Here is a 21,621-nt window from a genome sequence, read left to right on the forward strand (position 1 = left end):
GGAGAGACATACGTATAACTAGTGGTACAAACAAACAATCTGACAACTACGTGAGGCCGAATGATATTGACTTAAATCTGTATAGAATACCAGAAAACGCGCCTAGCACAGATAACAGACCAAATCAAAACATTGACAATACTCAAACCGCGACACCGCCTCGTAGTCCATCTATGGAACCTAGTGTCAGTCAACCCGATGTTGATTGTAATCCGTTCGTCCAGCCGATTAGAAATCCACAATCTACCAATACCAGATCCGGAAGACAAGTGAAGTTTCCACAAAAGTACAATGACTTTGATACTGGATAAATGTTTAAAATTTTATGAAAATGTTGAACTGTTAAAGTGAATTTTCTAGTCAAGTCTTTAATTTTGAGATTAACAATTTTCTAGTCAAAGTTTTAACTAGTCATTACAAATTCTTTTGATAGACATTAATTTTGCAAATATCATTTTGATTTGATTAATTAGCTTTTCTTAAAGAAAGAAGGATGTAACGATTATACTTTATTATATTCGTTTCGTTTATACAAATCTGTAATTTGTGTTCATCACTTCCGTTTTAGCATCATTAAAAATGGCTCTCTCCATCTAGTCACACGTTTATATGCCTAACACTCATACGGCCCGAACAGCCAAACACACAACATAACACTAGCGACAAAATTATGCAAACGACATGTGCACGCTGAACGGAGAAAAGGTGATGCGAGATTCCCCCAATGAGACAGCATCCCAACAACGACTACACATATATATGAATGACATAATCACTTTGCTGATGCTACCATTTGTTTGGTTTTTTTTTAAGGTGTTTTCTTTTTGCTGATAAAAAAAAAACTGTCTGCAATGACAAAGCCAGTAGTGATGAAAGTGGCATTAAACACCAAAAAAGCAATAAAATAAATCAGGGTTTATTAAGACCTTTCGTACACCGTATTTGGTTTGGTAAACAAGAATCCGTTGAAGGGTTTTTAAATTGACCAAAACAATATTTTGCAACACATACATATACTATCTTCTTGTATTATGACTGATATATTTGTCGCTGGACACGAAGCAGATTCATCGATGATTAAAAGTTCTTCTTGAATGCTTTGTATGATCTATTAACTGGAGTTTTTAATTAACTAAAGTAATGTTTTGCAACACATATATGTTACTATCTTTTTGAAATGTGACTGATATATTTGTCGCTGGACATGAAGCAGCTACATCTAATAAAATGTGTTCATCAATGCCTTGTAGTATTGATTGATTTATTGAGAAACATAAATTATAATATCAGTTTGTACTTGATTCAAACAAGTATATGACTAAGAAGTGTCAGAAGATTTAAAAGAAAGGTAGGAAGGGTACAGCATCAGTAATAGAGGGCCTGTGTTTAAAGGTCTTTGTGTCCATCACAATTTTAGTGTGAGGACCTTTAACTCTAAACTTTATAAAGTTTTAAATTTATTTTCTTAAGTTACACTAGTCAGTTTGTTGTTAAACTTTAGGACGACACCTTTATATATAGAATTTTTTGTCTTACTACGAAAGGGTGTGGTTTATGACCAAGGATTGCAAAATTTCGGAGAATGTATCGCGCAGTCATTATTTGGATGCATCATTCGGTAACTAAGTTGACATGTCGTTGGGAAGCACAATTGTGCTACACTGACTGTGTCTGTAAAGATTCTATGCGCAAAATGGCAATAGAGTTACGTCCCTGCTAAACTGAAGTCTGTACGTTTCAGCTCTGGAGTTCCCAGTGAAGACATATTTTTTTTTTTTTTTTTTTTGGCAAACACACATTTTTTTAAGATTTACGGTTACTCAATAAAACAAAAGTTGAAATCTGTAGTACATCTTAACACAAACTCGTGTGCTTACTTATTATGAACTGTTTAATGACATGAAATATAAAGTCATTAGACACATGGGAAAAGTCGCACTTTTAAAACAACGATTTTTACGCTGATTAAGTAGACAGAGTTGCCTTTCATACATTTTTGACACATTATCCCACAATGCTATCCGAAAAAGTTCAAATTTCAAGAAATAATGATACATGTATATCACTATCAAACAAATAACATAACTTATAATGTTAATTAACTATACATGTTCCCCTAAAAGACACAGTACTTATAGTTTACATTCATAAAACTGTCAGGAACTATATTTATAGACAACCAATATACGAGTGACCAAACAGGTCGTTTTTGAAGAAAGAAAAATATCCTTTTTTTTTCTTCTATTAAGTCCTTTGGTCTTCTCTTCTGCATTTTCTCACTTTATTATATATGAAATAACATCTATAACTGCATGTTTGCAAATATATAGTGTGCAACAAACAGATTAGGTGGTAAACGTCAATGAGACAGCAACCTAGCGACAAAATTATGCAAACGACATGTGCACGGAGAAAAGGTGATGCGAGATTCCCCCAACGAGACAGCATCCCAACAACGACTACACATATATATGAATGACATAATCACTTTGCTGATGCTACCATTTGTTTGGGTTTTTTTTAAGCTGTTTTTTTTTTTGCTGATAAAAAAAAACTGTCTGCAATGACAAAGCCAGTAGTGATGAAAGTGGCATTAAACACCAAAAAAGCAATAAAATAAATCAGGGTTTATTAAGACCTTTCGTACACCGTATTTGGTTTGGTAAACAAGAATCCGTTGAAGGGTTTTTAAATTGACCAAAACAATATTTTGCAACACATACATATACTATCTTCTTGTATTATGACTGATATATTTGTCGCTGGACACGAAGCAGATTCATCGATGATTAAAAGTTCTTCTTGAATGCTTTGTATGATCTATTAACTGGAGTTTTTAATTAACTAAAGTAATGTTTTGCAACACATATATGTTACTATCTTTTTGAAATGTGACTGATATATTTGTCGCTGGACATGAAGCCGCTACATCTAATAAAATGTGTTCATCAATGCCTTGTAGTATTGATTGATTTATTGAGAAACATAAATTATAATATCAGTTTGTACTTGATTCAAACAAGTATATGACTAAGAAGTGTCAGAAGATTTAAATGAAAGGTAGGAAGGGTACAGCATCAGTAATAGAGGGCCTGTGTTTAAAGGTCTTTGTGTCCATCACAATTTTAGTGTGGAGACCTTTAAGTCTAAACTTTATAAAGTTTTAACTTTATTTTCTTAAGTTACACTAGTCAGTTTGTTGTTAAACTTTAGGACGACACCTTTATATATAGAATTTTTTGTCTTACTACGAAAGGGTGTGGTTTATGACCAAGGATTGCAAAATTTCGGAGAATGTATCGCGCAGTCATTATTTGGATGCATCATTCAGTAACTAAGTAGACATGTCGTTGGGAAGCACAATTGTGCTACACTGACTGTGTCTGTAAACATTCTTTGCGCAAACTGGCAATAGAGTTACGTCCCTGCTAAACTGAAGTCTGTACGTTTCAGCTCTGGAGTTCCCAGTGAAGACATATTTTTTTTTTTTTTTTTTTTTTGGCAAACACACATTTTTTTAAGATTTACGGTTACTCAATAAAACAAAAGTTGAAATCTGTAGTACATCTTAACACAAACTCGTGTGCTTACTCATTATGAACTGTTTAATGACATGAAATATAAAGTCATTAGACATATGGGAAAAGTCGCACTTTTAAAACAACGATTTTTACGCTGATTAAGTAGACAGAGTTGCCTTTCATACATTTTTGACACTTCATCCCACAATGCAATCCGAAAAAGTTCAAATTTCAAGAAATAATGATACATGTATATCACTATCAAACAAATAACATAACTTATAATGTTAATTAACTATACATGTTCCCCTAAAAGACACAGTACTTATAGTTTACATTCATAAAACGGTCAGGAACTATATTTATAGACAACCAATATACGAGTGACCAAACAGGTCGTTTTTGAAGAAAGAAAAATATCCTTTTTTTTTCTTCTATTAAGTTCTTTGGTCTTCTCTTCTGCATTTTCTCACTTTATTATATATGAAATAACATCTTTAACTGCATGTTTGCAAATATATAGTGTGCAACAAACAAATTATGGGGTAAACGTCAATGAGACAGCAACCTAGCGACAAAATTATGCAAACGACATGTGCATGCTGAACGGAGAAAAGGTGATGCGAGATTCCCCCAATGAGACAGCATCACAACAACGACTACACATATATATGAATGACATAATCACTTTGCTGATGCTACCATTTGTTTGGGTTTTTTTTAAGCTGTTTTCTTTTTGCTGATAAAAAAAAACCTGTCTGCAATGACAAAGCCAGTAGTGATGAAAGTGGCATTAAACACCAAAAAAGCAATAAAATAAATCAGGGTTTATTAAGACCTTTCGTACACCGTATTTGGTTTGGTAAACAAGAATCCGTTGAAGGGTTTTTAAATTGACCAAAACAATATTTTGCAACACATACATATACTATCTTCTTGTATTATGACTGATATATTTGTCGCTGGACACGAAGCAGATTCATCGATGATTAAAAGTTCTTCTTGAATGCTTTGTATGATCTATTAACTGGAGTTTTTAATTAACTAAAGTAATGTTTTGCAACACATATATGTTACTATCTTTTTGAAATGTGACTGATATATTTGTCGCTGGACATGAAGCAGCTACATCTAATAAAATGTGTTCATCAATGCCTTGTAGTATTGATTGATTTATTGAGAAACATAAATTATAATATCAGATTGTACTTGATACAAACAAGTATATGACTAAGAAGTGTCAGAAGATTTAAAAGAAAGGTAGGAAGGGTACAGCATCAGTAATAGAGGGCCTGTGTTTAAAGGTCTTTGTGTCCATCACAATTTTAGTGTGGAGACCTTTAAGTCTAAACTTTATAAAGTTTTAACTTTAATTTCTTAAGTTACACTAGTCAGTTTGTTGTTAAACTTTAGGACGACACCTTTATATATAGAATTATTTGTCTTACTACGAAAGGGTGTGGTTTATGACCAAGGATTGCAAAATTTCGGAGAATGTATCGCGCAGTCATTATTTGGATGCATCATTCGGTAACTAAGTAGACATGTCGTTGGGAAGCACAATTGTGCTACACTGGCTGTGTCTGTAAACATTCTTTGCGCAAAATGGCAATAGAGTTACGTCCCTGCTAAACTGAAGTCTGTACGTTTCAGCTCTGGAGTTCCCAGTGAAGACATATTTTTTTTTTTTTTTTTTTTTGGCAAACACACATTTTTTTAAGATTTACGGTTACTCAATAAAACAAAAGTTGAAATCTGTAGTACATCTTAACACAAACTCGTGTGCTTACTCATTATGAACTGTTTAATGACATGAAATATAAAGTAATTAGACATATGGGAAAAGTCGCACTGTTAAAACAACGATTTTTACGCTGATTAAGTAGACAGAGTTGCCTTTCATTCATTTTTGACACTTCATCCCACAATGCAATCCGAAAAAGTTCAAATTTCAAGAAATAATGATACATGTATATCACTATCAAACAAATAACATAACTTATAATGTTAATTAACTATACATGTTCCCCTAAAAGACACAGTACTTATAGTTTACATTCATAAAACTGTCAGGAACTATATTTATAGACAACCAATATACGAGTGACCAAACAGGTTGTTTTTGAAGAAAGAAAAATATCCTTTTTTTTTCTTCTGTTAAGTTCTTTGGTCTTCTCTTCTGCATTTTCTCACTTTATTATATATGAAATAACATCTTTAACTGCATGTTTGCAAATATATAGTGTGCAACAAACAGATTATGGGGTAAACGTCAATGAGACAGCAACCTAGCGACAAAATTATGCAAACGACATGTGCACGCTGAACGGAGAAAAGGTGATGCGAGATTCCCCCAATGAGACAGCATCCCAACAACGACTACACATATATATGAATGACATAATCACTTTGCTGATGCTACCATTTGTTTGGGTTTTTTTCAAGCTGTTTTCTTTTTGCTGATAAAAAAAAACTGTCTGCAATGACAAAGCCAGTAGTGATGAAAGTGGCATTAAACACCAAAAAAGCAATAAAATAAATCAGGGTTTATTAAGACCTTTCGTACACCGTATTTGGTTTGGTAAACAAGAATCCGTTGAAGGGTTTTTAAATTGACCAAAACAATATTTTGCAACACATACATAGACTATCTTCTTGTATTATGACTGATATATTTATCGCTGGACAAGAAGCAGATTCATCGATGATTAAAAGTTCTTCTTGAATGCTTTGTATGATCTATTAACCGGAGTTTTTAATTAACTAAAGTAATGTTTTGCAACACATATATGTTACTATCTTTTTGAAATGTGACTGATATATTTGTCGCTGGACATGAAGCAGCTACATCTAATAAAATGTGTTTATCAATGCCTTGTAGTATTGATTGATTTATTGAGAAACATAAATTATAATATCAGTTTGTACTTGATACAAACAAGTATATGACTAAGAAGTGTCAGAAGATTTAAAAGAAAGGTAGGAAGGGTACAGCATCAGTAATAGAGGGCCTGTGTTTAAAGGTCTTTGTGTCCATCACAATTTTAGTGTGGAGACCTTTAAGTCTAAACTTTATAAAGTTTTAACTTCATTTTCAATAAGTTACACTAGTCAGTTTGTTGTTAAACTTTAGGACGACACCTTTATATATAGAATTTTTTGTCTTACTACGAAAGGGTGTGGTTTATGACCAAGGATTGCAAAATTTCGGAGAATGTATCGCGCAGTCATTATTTGGATGCATCATTCAGTAACTAAGTAGACATGTCGTTGGGAAGCACAATTGTGCTAGCGCTACACTGACTGTGTCTGTAAAGATTCTATGCGCAAAATGGCAATAGAGTTACGTCCCTGCTAAACTGAAGTCTGTACGTTTCAGCTCTGGAGTTCCCAGTGAAGAATTATTTTTTTTTATTTTTTTTTTTTGGCAAACACACATTTTTTACTCAATAAAACAAAAGTTGAAATCTGTAGTACATCTTAACACAAACTCGTGTGCTTACTTATTATGAACTGTTTAATGACATGAAATATAAAGTCATTAGACACATGGGAAAAGTCGCACTTTTAAAACAACGATTTTCACGCTGATTAAGTAGACAGAGTTGCCTTTCATACATTTTTGACACTTCATCCCACAATGCAATCCGAAAAAGTTCAAATTTCAAGAAATAATGATACATGTATATCAATATCAAACAAATAACATAACTTATAATGTTAATTAACTATACATGTTCCCCTAAAAGACACAGTACTTATAGTTTACATTCATAAAACGGTCAGGAACTATATTTATAGACAACCAATATACGAGTGACCAAACAGGTCGTTTTTGAAGAAAGAAAAATATCCTTTTTTTTTCTTCTATTAAGTTCTTTGGTCTTCTCTTCTGCATTTTCTCACTTTATTATATATGAAATAACATCTTTAACTGCATGTTTGCAAATATATAGTGTGCAACAAACAAATTATGGGGTAAACGTCAATGAGACAGCAACCTAGCGACAAAATTATGCAAACGACATGTGCACGCTGAACGGAGAAAAGGTGATGCGAGATTCCCCCAATGAGACAGCATCCCAACAACGACTACACATATATATGAATGACATAATCACTTTGCTGATGCTACCATTTGTTTGGTTTTTTTTTAAGCTGTTTTCTTTTTGCTGATAAAAAAAAAACTGTCTGCAATGACAAAGCCAGTAGTGATGAAAGTGGCATTAAACACCAAAAAAGCAATAAAATAAATCAGGGTTTATTAAGACCTTTCGTACACCGTATTTGGTTTGGTAAACAAGAATCCGTTGAAGGGTTTTTAAATTGACCAAAACAATATTTTGCAACACATACATATACTATCTTCTTGTATTATGACTGATATATTTGTCGCTGGACACGAAGCAGATTCATCGATGATTAAAAGTTCTTCTTGAATGCTTTGTATGATCTATTAACTGGAGTTTTTAATTAACTGAAGTAATGTTTTGCAACACATATATGTTACTATCTTTTTGAAATGTGACTGATATATTTGTCGCTGGACATGAAGCAGCTACATCTAATAAAATGTGTTCATCAATGCCTTGTAGTATTGATTGATTTATTGAGAAACATAAATTATAATATCAGATTGTACTTGATACAAACAAGTATATGACTAAGAAGTGTCAGAAGATTTAAAAGAAAGGTAGGAAGGGTACAGCATCAGTAATAGAGGGCCTGTGTTTAAAGGTCTTTGTGTCCATCACAATTTTAGTGTGGAGACCTTTAAGTCTAAACTTTATAAAGTTTTAACTTTATTTTCTTAAGTTACACTAGTCAGTTTGTTGTTAAACTTTAGGACGACACCTTTATATATAGAATTTTTTGTCTTACTACGAAAGGGTGTGGTTTATGACCAAGGATTGCAAAATTTCGGAGAATGTATCGCGCAGTCATTATGTGTTTGGGACAGGAAAATGTTGTTTTGTTTTTACCCTCCACCTTTATTTCCAAAGTTCCCAATTTCCTGGTTTCTATCAATTTCAATATGAACATACAAGTAGTATTTTATGAACATTTAAGTAAGGAGCCTGTAATTCAGTGGTTGTCGTTTGTTTAATTTATGTGTTACATATTTGTACTTCGTTCATTTTTTGTACATAAATAAGGCCGCTAGGCAGATAAAATTCTGAAAATACACTTTATTCGTAGTATATGTATGTTCAAAGTATACAGAAAAAACGCAAACCGGAAGTCTAATCTGATTTAAAATTTCGTCCAATGACGGAACAATATCCGGATGCTTTTTTCTCGTTTTTCTCCTAAAATAATCATATGAATGGATGACAAATGCGACTATGCACTGTACCTATAGGACACACAGGCGTGTTGATTAATTTATTGTGGAAAGAAGAGAAGCGACACACAAAATGAGATCTCGTTTAATAGTATATAAGTTACACTAGTCAGATCGTTGTTTAACTTTAGGACGACACCTTTATATATAGAACTTTTTGTCTTACTACGAAAGGGTGTGGTTTATGACCAAGGATTGCAAAATTTCGGAGAATGTATCGCGTAGTCATTATTTGGATGCATCATTCGGTAGCTAAGTAGACATGTCGTTGGGAAGCACAATTGTGCTACACTGACTGTGTCTGTAAAGATTCTATGCGCAAAATGGCAATAGAGTTACGTCCCTGCTAAACTGAAGTCTGTACGTTTCAGCTCTGGAGTTCCCAGTGAAGACATATTTTTTTTTTTTTTTTTTTTTTGGCAAACACACATTTTTTTAAGATTTACGGTTACTCAATAAAACAAAAGTTGAAATCTGATTTGTTTTATAACTATAAGTGAATCCAATTTTTTTTTTTTTTATTAAAATAGTCACAAAAATCTGAATTTTAATTTATGAAAGATCATAATTTTGAGTTAGAATAAAGCCGATTTAATGTTCATTTTTATCAATTATTATTACGAATACAAATGATTATGTTTTTGTAATATTGTATACGTTGGTTTTCTCATTTAATATTTCAACATTTGAATTTTGTCGGAGTCATTTCAACATTAAAGCGATTTCTGTAATGTAGTTCTATTTTTATTTCGATATTATCTTTTTTCTCCTATTGGTTCAACAAAAAAAGTACTTTAACAAAAATGCATGCTTCATCGAAGGCAGATTGCGAGCTTAAATGAACGGTGACCCAATATTTTTATCTCATTTTTCTATTAAGTATAGGATAAAGTTTTTTTAGAAAAAAATTAGCGAAATCCTATATTAAAAAAAAGATTAATACGTACCCGCGATCCCCCTAAATTCATAAATGCTCTTCGTATTATCTTATCTTGAGTCTGTTGTCCTTTGTCGCCTGTTATATATGTATTCATCATTGTTGATTTCAATATTTTCATGAAATTAAATGAGACCAAGCATAAAAATATTAACTACACTATTTTTGACCGATTACACATAGAAAAAATTGCTTACATTATCAGTTTAAATGTTTTTCGTTTTATTTGGTAAAAATCTTTGCTTTGTGAAACTATTTTAAGAGTATAATTAAATAAAAAGATGCGTGCTTTGCTTTACAATGTTTTGATTAGTTTTGGACTAATTCACAACTCGAATAGGAAGCGGTTAGAGAAGAATGTAATATCTTCAAAAGAATTCAAAATGACTTGTTACGAAATTCTTTTGTGGTAAGTTATCCATTTATGATCACTTATTACAATTTTCCTACAGACCAAACCTTGGTGTAACTACGGCAAATGATACTGGAAAAACTCTACTTTAAATTCTTCTTAAATCGTATACGGCAATGAAATACATGAATATGTGGGGTTTACGTTAGTTCAATAGGACAACAACCAAAATATTGAATTAACAAACAAACATCTAGAAATAAACATGATTTATTTATTTTTGGCTTGCGACTATTTTCCAGCACTTTGACTAATCTTAGATGTTTTTTTCTAAGTGCCGAATTGATCGGATGAGTCATGCAATTTCCAACTAATATTTCAGATCACTTGGCCCAGAGGCACAAGTATGATTTTTCTCATCACTTAGTGTCGTCCGTAAACCTATTCTTTTCTGAAGCTACTCGATCAAATTTAACAAAACTTGCAGATGGTTATCATTATGGTTTTAAAATGTGTCCAATGATTCTGCTTGCCAACCAACAATGCTAATATTGTTAAAAATAGAACATAAGAGTGACATACACGTTTTGTGCATTATCTTGAAATTGTCATTAATTAACAAAATTGGCGATGGTGTTATATTAATAACCTTAATAGAGTTATTACCCTTTAATGACTATTTCATTCATTTTGCGTTTTTACCTAATACTTTAAATAGTATAATATATATATATATATGTAGGAGTCAAATCTATGGCAAATGTGACTTTACAAATGTCAAACAACACAAATCTATGGCAGATTTTTGTTTTCTCCAAATCTATGGCAGATTTTTGTTTTCTCCAAATCTATGGTAGAGTTTTGTTTTCTCCAAATCTATGGCAGATCTTTTTCAACAATTGGAAGTTTTTAACGACCTTGACTGGCTATACAGCCCTTGCACGGTCGGTTTTTCATAATGTCACAATTGAATAACGCCATATAACGTCACAATTGAATAACGCCATATAACATCGTCGCTGCCGCTTACAATGGCGGAACCCAAAGATTTGAACACCATTCCAGATGAAGGTATTTCCCTTGACAACAATTTGCGGACGGCTTAAATGAAGTCATGGTGTGACCTACTATCCGAAGGAGAGGCACGATGAAGCTCGCGATGAATAATGACACCACAAGTTTCAGTACCGGATATTTTAGAAAAGGAGTTATAATAAATTTGTTGCGGCAGGCAAAGTTTATAAGGTGAAAGATCAAATTAAATTATAATCCTTGTACCTTTGATAACTTTTTACCAGTACCAGATAACAATTTGATTTAAATTGTCATCAAATAAAAAAAGTATACGATTAAATAAAGTTATGTGAATATTCAAACTGTTCATTTTTATTTATCTTTTTTTTTATTATATGTGTTAAAAAGGTACCATGCCAAGATTAAAAATACCTATTTTGGAAAGTCTGTATTAAGTTATATATGAATTCATCATTTACGTGGTTGACCAGTATGGAACGTTTATTTCACAAATGTTTATAGATTAAAAAAGACCAGATTGAAAATATTTATTTTTTACGGGGTGCATCATTTCCGAATCTTTAAGTCTGTATTAAGTTATATATGAATTCATCATTTACGAAATGTTTTGGTTGACCATTATGGAATGTTTATTTCACAAATGTTTATAGACATGCTCCCGTTGTAGTATATTTCCACTTGCTTATACAAGTAATTGGTCGAAAATGTACTGCATTGTTTTCCGTTTGCGAAAAATTTGCCATAGATTTGGAAACAACATAAATCCGCCATAGATTAGGAAATTATAAAACTTACTATAGATAAGGTACGTATTATCAAATCTGCCATAGATTTGGGATAGCATGACGTCACATTTACCATAGATTAGGAAGCTGCCATAGATTTGGAACCCACCATAGATTTGAGTCCTACATATATATATATATAAATTAATAAGAACCTGAAATCAGTTGGTTGGTGTTGCTCAGTCTTTAGTTGTTTATGTTATGTTTTGTGTACAGCTGTTTAACAATTGATTTTTTTTCTTCATTAGTTTTTAGCAATGACATTGTCAGGCTATTTTCGACTTTTGAGTTTGAATGTCGTTTTGATATCTTTCTTGTTTATGTAAACACAACACAAGATCTACAAATAAATATCTTCCGACTCCTTATTGGGGTTTTCGGTATTCAATGAAGACAATCAACTCATCTGTTGTGCTTTTGTCTATCATTTTAAAACCATAATAGAAAAAAAACCTTTTTAATCAAAAAAGATCAGCAAGATAATATTTACCATTAAGGCTAATAGCCAATTCATCAGTCGACTCTATATCTGAGTTATCGGTCATTAATGACGATTCTTGTCCTTTTTGAGTGGATTTGCATAATTTGACTACTATAGATAGAGAGACAATTAGTATACCAAAAATAATCAGCAAGAAAAGATACGCAAACATGATACCATGGCTGTATTTATCTGACCACCATTCTGCTTTGACTTATTGCCTTTTAATGCGGGGTTTACCATTTTTGCCTTTTTGTTTGGCATTCTTCAAAAAAATATTATAGATGAATAATAACTTTTAAAGACACGATCTACAAATTTGTCTAATGGCCGATATCGTCAGTCGACTCCTTTTTCAAGTTGTTTCTCTTTAATTACTATTCTTACTAATTTTTAGTGTTTTTGTAATATCATCTTGAAATCTATAATAGATAGAAGACACTTCACATAGCAAAAATGATAAACAGGAAAAGGTCAACAAATAAGTCAACATACCGAAAGTGTCAGTCGGCTCTTTATTGTAATGAATTTGTTTTTCTTTATTCTTTTCTTTATTTTCTTTTTCTTTAAAACAATCCAGATTACGACGAAGAGACTTATATAAATGAGAGAATTCTGAACGTTTGCTGTCATAATGAAATAATTATAAAGTCTGAGGCAAGATATAAAGAACACGTCAAAGCAAGAAAATTAGGAAAAGGCTATCCACAGAACAACAATTTGACTTATGATAATTCCCTACATATGAAACTAGTCAGACCACCATCCGCAGACTCATATGTTGAAATGTCTAAACTAGATTATGAATACTTTGATTTGTGCGAAGTTGTCGAGGTCGATATGACAGAGGAAGATACTGTACTAGTAGAAGTATGGGACCTACCAGGAGATGAAGAAAGCTGTTTTGCATATCTTTCCCTGTTTGGAAAGAATGCTGTTTATATAGTGACAGTCAATGTTACAGGAAATATGAATGAAAATATTGATAGTAAGTTATGTGCTGAATCATTGAAGGAAACTATTTGATTTATTACAATCTAATTCAATTTCCTTCTTACATAAAATCAACTGTTTAAGATTAATAGTATAATGTCTTCTAATCAGATGATCAATGCAAAACAAAACAAATTCGGATAATCAAATTAATTTTAACCAACAGTATTCGCCTTAATACGATTGTTTGTGTAATCTAAAACAGTCATTCTATATGAGTTTTATTAAAAGCTTTGTTATAGATGTTGGTTATTTATTGCAGGTGGTTTGACATTTTGGCCAGAGATTATACGATGCTTGAATAAAACTCATTCTCAGGAAGATGATGATTTATCAGTGTTCATTGTGGGTACTTACAAAGACAAATTTGAGGTATGATATTACAGATTTATATTCATCTTTTTTATGATGAGGTAGAATAATCTCTTACATGCGCAGAACTCATCATAGAATATTTCTATTTTCTTTTCCGATTATGATCGCAACATTATTTGAAAAGTGAATAAATGATATAAAATGTCGTTTTACAGTGTTATGATATTTCAAAGGTCAATATTACCCTTAATCTGCTAAAAAATAATAATAAATACACATAAACTAATATTAACTTTACTTAAACAATGCATGATGTGAAGATAATTCGCACTGCATTCACATAAATTCTTCGAGATTGTCATTAGGACTCTAGATTCAATTTCATTTGAAAAAACATAGAATTCTAATCCCTAGTTGTCTCTTCTTCGTCCTTCAAACCCTAGTTGAATAGAGACAATTTTTACTGTGTTACTACTACTTTTTTTAGTAATGTCATACATTCGAATCATATTGTAGGGAAATGATGATAAATGTTTGCAACAGCTCAAGTGTCAAATACATGATTGCATTGACAACAGACATCACATCAAAGGTTATTTTGTCGTATCCAATGTTCAAGAATTAGATGACTTGAACCCTTTGCGTAGTGAAATTGTCATGGTCTCAAAGAAACAAGCATATTGGAATTTAGAAAGGCCTTTAAGATGGATTCATCTTGAAAAGAATTTACACAAACAGATGAAGTTAAACGTTCCTGTTATGTCTATAGAAGATATGAAAGATTGCGTGAAGAAAATGTATGTCCCTTTGAATGATGATCATGAACTAGAACAGTTTCTCTCTTATCATCATGACAATGGTACTGTAGTTTACTCAATGTGCAATTCCGACTATGTTATTCTGGATCCCCAGTGGTTGGCAAATGCAATGATGTTGATTATAAGCTCTGCAAAGTCAAACACAGACAATAGACAGACAAAAGAATGGAGAAATCTGCGAGAGTATGGAAAGCTTTCACAAGAACTGATTGATGAAATTTTCAGCAGACAAACTCCGGACATTGTGAAATACAAAAACCTTATTTTGAATTTAATGATAAAATGTAACATAATAGTTCGGCCAAATGTTACGCTTCATACAGAAAACCTAGACAAATTCGAATATGGTGTTCCATGCATGATTAATCATCTTCCAATTGGTGAGATTGGAGACAAATTTACTACCCAATTTACTAAGTCGTCTTGCCTTTGTTTAGATTTTCTGTTCCTCCCTCCGACTTTCATGGCACATTTACTTGTTACATGTGTAGCAGGAACAATTCTGCCTAAGATTCGGGGATGCGGACCACAGCTAATTCTAGTTTGTAAACTGATGTGTGCGGAAAACGACTGATGCCAAAAGTGATGCGCTATAATATATCTAAGTAAATGAAAACCAAAAACTGAAAACAATATATAATTTAATCAACAAAGTACAACTTTTATATAGAGCCAATACTAAGGAGGCATGTAGCAAATGCACTAACCTAATGGATACTTGGTTGGAAAGCCTGGCTTTCCTTGGTTGGACTGAATGTCAGTCCTCAGAGGATTCAAATTAAGAATCTAAAACTAGTTATATAAAATATATAAGTCTTTCGCAGAAGGTAATCAAAGGTTTTGCACCGATGCAAATATTAAACTTTACAATATAAATAAATATCTTTAACCAATGAATTAAAATAGCAAAAGCTATGTAATTTAACAAATATATCCTTAATAAGCTTCATGTAAATTAATTAACAATGAAATACATCAAATATGAAATTTAGAGTTTTACCAAAGGGAGCTAAAAATTAACTAATAACTCTGTCTGCTACACATGTACACATTTATTTAATCCTGTGAAAGAAAAAAAGAAGAATAAAACAGACGAGAGACATTTACTATTCTATCAAAATGGTGCTGTCTTTGAAATCGACGATACGAAATGCGAAAAACTGATGATTTGCAGGTATAGGAACGTCATCCAATTTCAAGTATGGAAATGGGGAGATGGTAGGACACGTGCATACCGTTCTATCAAGACGAAGCTGTTGCAAATAGTCGACCGACTGATTGAAGAAAGATCATCAATGCACATTCAGTATAGCATTAAAGTAAAATGCCAGTACACAGACTACGATTGCCTAGATGGAATGGTGGATTTTAAGATCATACAACCAAATGGCAAATACTATTGCGATGAACATGCAAATTCACACAGCTCAGACGAAGTTCATGTTGACTGGTGTGGTGAATCAGATGAGGTATGATTGATAATTGTATGCATTGTATTTATTGTACAAATTGCAAAGCAAAATATTTATATCACAACTAAGATATTAATAACTTTTGTCCACTGGGTTTTTAAACATTTGTAAGGAAACACAAGGAAAAACACAACGTTATTACATAAGAACTGCCTGTATATATCCGTTTAAAGAGTTTGACGCTAGCGACCAGAAACTTATTGGTTGTTATTGCGTGAACTAAGTTGAATTTCTAAACGTCCTTTTCAGCACCCTATTTTGATTTGTAAATGCAAATGTCTTATTCAGTATATGGAAAATAATGAGATCTTTCTACTCTAAATTTGTAAAAATGACCAATTAAACAAAACGATATGCAGATAAAACCCATATGTTAAAAAGACTTGCCTTGTGTATGATAGTGATTATTTTCTTTGATTTTCTTCTTGATTTTTTTCTTCCATTGCCGTTAATAGAAGATGTTTTGTAGCTAATGTTGAAATGTTCGATAATTGTCTCGGCTGGAGATGATATAGAACTTGACAACAGTATATAAATACAAACAATGTATTATTTATGTAGGTTCCTGTCCCAAGTCAAGAGCCTGTAATTCAGTGGTTGTCGTTTGTTTATGTGTTACATATTTGTTTTTCGTTCATTTTTTTACATAAATTAGGCCGTTAGTTTTCTCGTTTGAATTGTTTTACATTGTCTTATCGAGGCCTATTATAGCTGACTATGCGGTATGGGCTTTGCTCATTGTTGAAGGCCGTATGGTGACCTATAGTTGTTAATGTCTGTGTCATTTTGGTCTTTTGTGGATAGTTGTTTCATTGGCAATCATTACACATCTTCTTTTTTATAATGGATGTCCTTTTTGGTGTTGTTTGATTTCGATAAAAGATTAAAAAAAAAAATTTTAAATATTACTTTTCAATAACTTGAAGTCTTGATATGTGCAAAATGAAAACAAATGTAAACTACATATCATATTTCAGGACGAATGCACAAATGATCAAATTAATGCTGCAAGAATGGCTATTATGATACTTGATATACTAGGAGACATACTTTACGATTTGCTTGTATTAGATAAACCCTCGCTAGTAAAGAAACGTAGTGAATGTGATATAACTTGGCTGTATTATCAATTGCGGAATCAAAATCAACATATACCGAGCCGTGGTATTTGGGGAGGTGAAATGAAGGACATACAAAACAGTGCTGAGAAAATTGGAGATGACATAGAAAGAATTAGACTCATTAGGAACGGTATGCAGCATTTGTCATCGTTTATTTTAGATGATAAGGAATATTTCGAAAAACTAAAGATCATACAGAAAGTTGTACGACGGATGGAAAATCATAATAAGAAGCTTAAGGGAACACCATATACAGATCGAGTGAAAGAAGTTGCAAAACGCAAGCTTAACATGGTTGATTGGGAGACCTACAAAGACAGTATCGAAATCGGTAAGAATATTTCTTGGTTTTAAGTTGTTCTAAAAGTCGCTATCATGATTAAGCTAAAATGAGCTGCTCTGTATCTAGTTTTGAGGAAGCAGAGTATTTCTTATCTTGGCTGATGCTACAGAAAACACAACTATCGAAAAAAAATGTTAAGCTCATCTTAACACATGGATCTTGTGGACTTTTATAGCTGACTATGCGGTATGGGCTCTGCTCATTGTTGAAGACCGTACTGTGACCTATAGTTGTTAATGTCTATGTCATTTTGGTCTCTTGTGAATAGTTGTCTCATTGGCAATCATACCATATCTTCTTTTTTATATTTTTGTTATCCCTCTATGTGCGTTGTCTGTGTCGTTGTCCGTTTACATTTACAAAATATATTCTATTTTGAAACCACTTTGTCATATTGAGCCAATCTTGGTCATAATCATCATTGAGGTATAAAGTTGAAAACAAATGTTTGATGACCCAACTGCCAACAAACATGGCTGACATGACTGAAAATGCCACACAGGGATCAAATAAAGTATTGTCTATTATCTTGAAAACCCCAGTAGACAAAGAAAAGACTGATTAGAAATGTTCAGAATGTTGAGATCACATTCTGTTCATCTACATCCAGGCGTGGATCCAGGGGGGGGGGGGGGGGTCCGGGGGTAGGAACCCCCCCTTTTTTTTTGGACGATCAATGCATTTGAATGGGGACTTGTAGTTGGAAACCCCCCTTTGTCCTGGGTTAGGAGCCCCCTTTTAAAAATGGCTGGATCCGCCTCTGACATCAAATCAGTCAGACGACTTCTTAAAGGAGTGTATGCCCTTATATAAAGAATTTGACTTTTTTCTAGTTATCATAAAAACTATAAAAGATTGGCGAAAGATAACAGAGGGACTTATTTTGAAAATAATAGATGAATAGAAAATTCAAATAGCCTTTCATCTTGAAACTAATTTTATCGATAAAAAAAAACTTGAAACAAAAATCAACAAGACAAGATCTGCAAACAGGTCTTCATTTTTGAAAATGTTGGTGTTTTTTGGGGGGGTATATTAGTTGTACACTCTTTTGTGTTTTTGCTGAATAATAAGATCATAGAGAAAAACTACGTAATCAGAAAAACATAATCAGCAATACAAAATGAACAAAAAAAAAAAGATTTTAGTCATGAGTTTTGTTCTAATCTACACTACTGGAGAGTGACCATGGACGAAGAAGGACATAGGATCATAGATGATACCCATATAACTTTTTTCTATTTTATAAAACGGAGTTTGTTTCTCGTGCTGTGTTGAGGCCTTAGAAAGTTTATCTGTGCTTTATATGTATGCTCTTCTGTATTTTTAAAGTTATGGTGTATTTATTCTTGAGATAATTTCTCTAATGTGTGCCACATCAATCTCTCAATTTAAGGTCAGTTTGTATACAAAAATTTTAATAAGACGCGCACCAGCTATTCGTGTTGCTCAATTTTATCCACGTTGAATTTTAAACTTGAACTTGGAAGCGGGATCAATATAACTGTGTATACATCAGTCCGTACTGCACTGGATACTGGAATTTTGGATACACAGAGGCAGGTACTTAACATTTTAGAAACGTAAATAAGAAGATGTGGTGTGATTGCCAATGAGACAATTATTTGAATGTAAGACATGACGCTGAAAAGTTTTAGAGCAAAAACTTTTTTCACTTGATGCAAAAAGGTATGTGTAAAAAAAAAAAAAAACTTATACAAAAACATAATAATTTGTACAATATTGCACATTGTGCACAACATATACATGGAATATTGTGTTTCGTTTTCTTGTGTATGCACCTTACTGAATTTTATTGAATAAATTCGCCGAAAGGTAGATTGCTCATATACACAACTTTCATTCTAATAATTTCTTGTATTCAATTACAGAAATCCCAAGGCTTACACTTAAGCCTTCTTTTGATGTCAAGATAGGTGAAGGATGTACACTAGACTGTGAAGTGATTGTAGCATTACCTAAAGGTGCAAGTATCTACTGGGTAAGGATGATGGGTGGTCAGGAGACTCGTGTCATTGTAGATGCGATGAAATACAAAGGTTCTGAAGAAGGATATCCATCTCTCATAATATTTAACTCTTCAAAGGATGACGAAGGATACTATTCTTGTAGAATTGAATATCCTGTTAATTGTGCAGAAAGCGGTGACGAAGAATTGAAATGGCCAAAAACGTTTTTGCATGTCCATTGAATGTAAGTTATATGAACAATTTAAACAATAGTATATGTTAGTCTTTTTATTGAACGAAAACTTAAAATAATTGTCAATGCATTTTTCTTGCATTAAACCTAAGCTATAATTAACCTTCAATAGTACTGTACTGACGTAACGATCGTACAAACGTTTTAATATTTATATCCATCACAAGCATTACAACGTCGATTCGATCAGGAAAAGACTATTGGCACATCTTTCTACGTTTAATATAGAAATATTATTTCCACTGTATAACTATCACTTACGCATCTATCCAATCGAACTACAGATAAAGAATACAACAGATACAGTTAAGTCGGCCTCATATCTTGACTTACATCTAGAAATTGACAATAAAGGTCGGTTGAAAACAAAACTTTACTGCAAAAGAGATGATTGCAGCTTTCCAATTGTGAACTTTCCATTTCTAAGTAGCAACATTCCACCAGCACCTGCATACGGGATATATATCTCCCAGTTGATACGATATTCCCGTGCTTGTATTTCCTATCATGATTTTCTTGATAGAGGGTTGCTATTCACAAGGAAGCTTTTAAACCAAGAGTTCTAAATGGTGAAGTTGTAATTATCCCTTCGTAAATTTTACGGACGCCATCACGAGTTGATTGGCCGTTATAGAATAACCGTTTCACAGATGATATCGGATATGTTCCTTACGTCGTAACTACAATCCCATTCCCTTTCGTCACTGTGACTTGCCGAATTAGACTATTTATTAACCGGATTTGTTATAACATGAGCAACATGACGGGTGCAACATGTGGATCAGGATCTGATTATCCTTCCGGAGCTCTTGAGATCACCCCCAGTTTTTGTTAGGGTTCGTGTTTCTTATTCTTTAGTTTCATATGTTGTGTTATGTGTAATATTGTTTGTCTGTTTGCTTTATTCATTTTTAGCCATGGTTTTGTCAATTTTTTTTTTTGATTTATGAGTTTGACTGTCCCTCTGGTATCTTTCGTCCCCCTTTTATCTAATATAAATCAAATAAAGGGGTATATATATCACCTTTAAAGCAGTTTGTTAAATATATTATTTGTAATCGCGGGTCTGTGGTATTTGAAAAAAGGTAACCCCATTACATCAAATTTTTGTATCGTATATGTGTTGTCGTTGATAAAGCGACAAGCACACCACACATTAATATAGATGTATTACGCTACTATTGCTAATCGTTATGTTACCATTCTTAGACAAAATATCAACGTAAAGATAGGACGCATACTTCACGTATATCTTTTATACCAATGAAATGTTTCAAATGATTTGTTTTAGGAGTGAACACTAGCCAAAATTTCCAAGTAAAAGACGGCAAAATTTGTACAAGCAACCATTAAAAAGTAACATTTAGGAGTTGCAATGAAATCGAAGAAAACATCGTGAATATTTGTACAGACCGATAACGGTTAGTTCATCGGTTGTAGTTTGAAATCAACATGTTTGTAAGCTTACTGCAGTTTTGTTTTACTATATTTTATGTTATTTCATTCATTTTGTTGTTTTATATTTTGCATTTTGTAAAAGACTTTATTTCAATAGTTAAAACATTATTATTATCTGATAGAGTTTCATTTTTATTTCTATCAAACTTAAACCTGAAATTATTAGAAAATCACGGTTTACCTGTTTCCCATTTTAGTTTTAAACAAATAGCAATTCAAAAAAACCTTCAGTTTGTTTTATTTAAATGAGTTAATATTAACGAAATCTAACAGTTTCAACTTACTAGGGACATGTTGTCGTTGTTTTATAGATTGTGGAATTTTAATTGAATATGGTTTCGCCCCCGGTCTCAGTTCTATTCCAGTCCATATGAATACCTAATTCAGTATGCTACCTTACTTCCTAATTGATTTACGAGATTT

The 21,621-nt window shown here is 32.5% G+C and overlaps 2 protein-coding genes across 2 annotated transcripts; both read left to right on the plus strand.

Annotated features, from left to right (window-relative positions):
* The first annotated feature begins 11,185 nt into the window (after positions 1 to 11,185).
* Positions 11,186 to 15,155, plus strand: LOC139500327 (uncharacterized). The gene is made up of 4 exons (XM_071289067.1): positions 11,186 to 11,225; positions 13,036 to 13,443; positions 13,711 to 13,820; positions 14,280 to 15,155. The coding sequence occupies exons 1-4, from the start codon at positions 11,186 to 11,188 to the stop codon at positions 15,153 to 15,155; spliced, it is 1,434 nt and encodes a 477-aa protein (XP_071145168.1).
* Positions 15,156 to 15,627: 472 nt separating this feature from the next.
* Positions 15,628 to 21,172, plus strand: LOC139501269 (uncharacterized). Its single transcript, XM_071290300.1, has 4 exons — positions 15,628 to 16,050; positions 17,031 to 17,505; positions 19,410 to 19,731; positions 21,032 to 21,172. The coding sequence occupies exons 1-3, from the start codon at positions 15,745 to 15,747 to the stop codon at positions 19,727 to 19,729; spliced, it is 1,101 nt and encodes a 366-aa protein (XP_071146401.1). The 5' UTR covers positions 15,628 to 15,744; the 3' UTR covers positions 19,730 to 19,731; positions 21,032 to 21,172.
* Positions 21,173 to 21,621: the final 449 nt, after the last annotated feature.

This window comes from Mytilus edulis, chromosome 13, assembly GCF_963676685.1.
Source record: "Mytilus edulis chromosome 13, xbMytEdul2.2, whole genome shotgun sequence".
In the NCBI taxonomy this organism is placed as follows: Eukaryota; Metazoa; Mollusca; class Bivalvia; order Mytilida; family Mytilidae; genus Mytilus; species Mytilus edulis.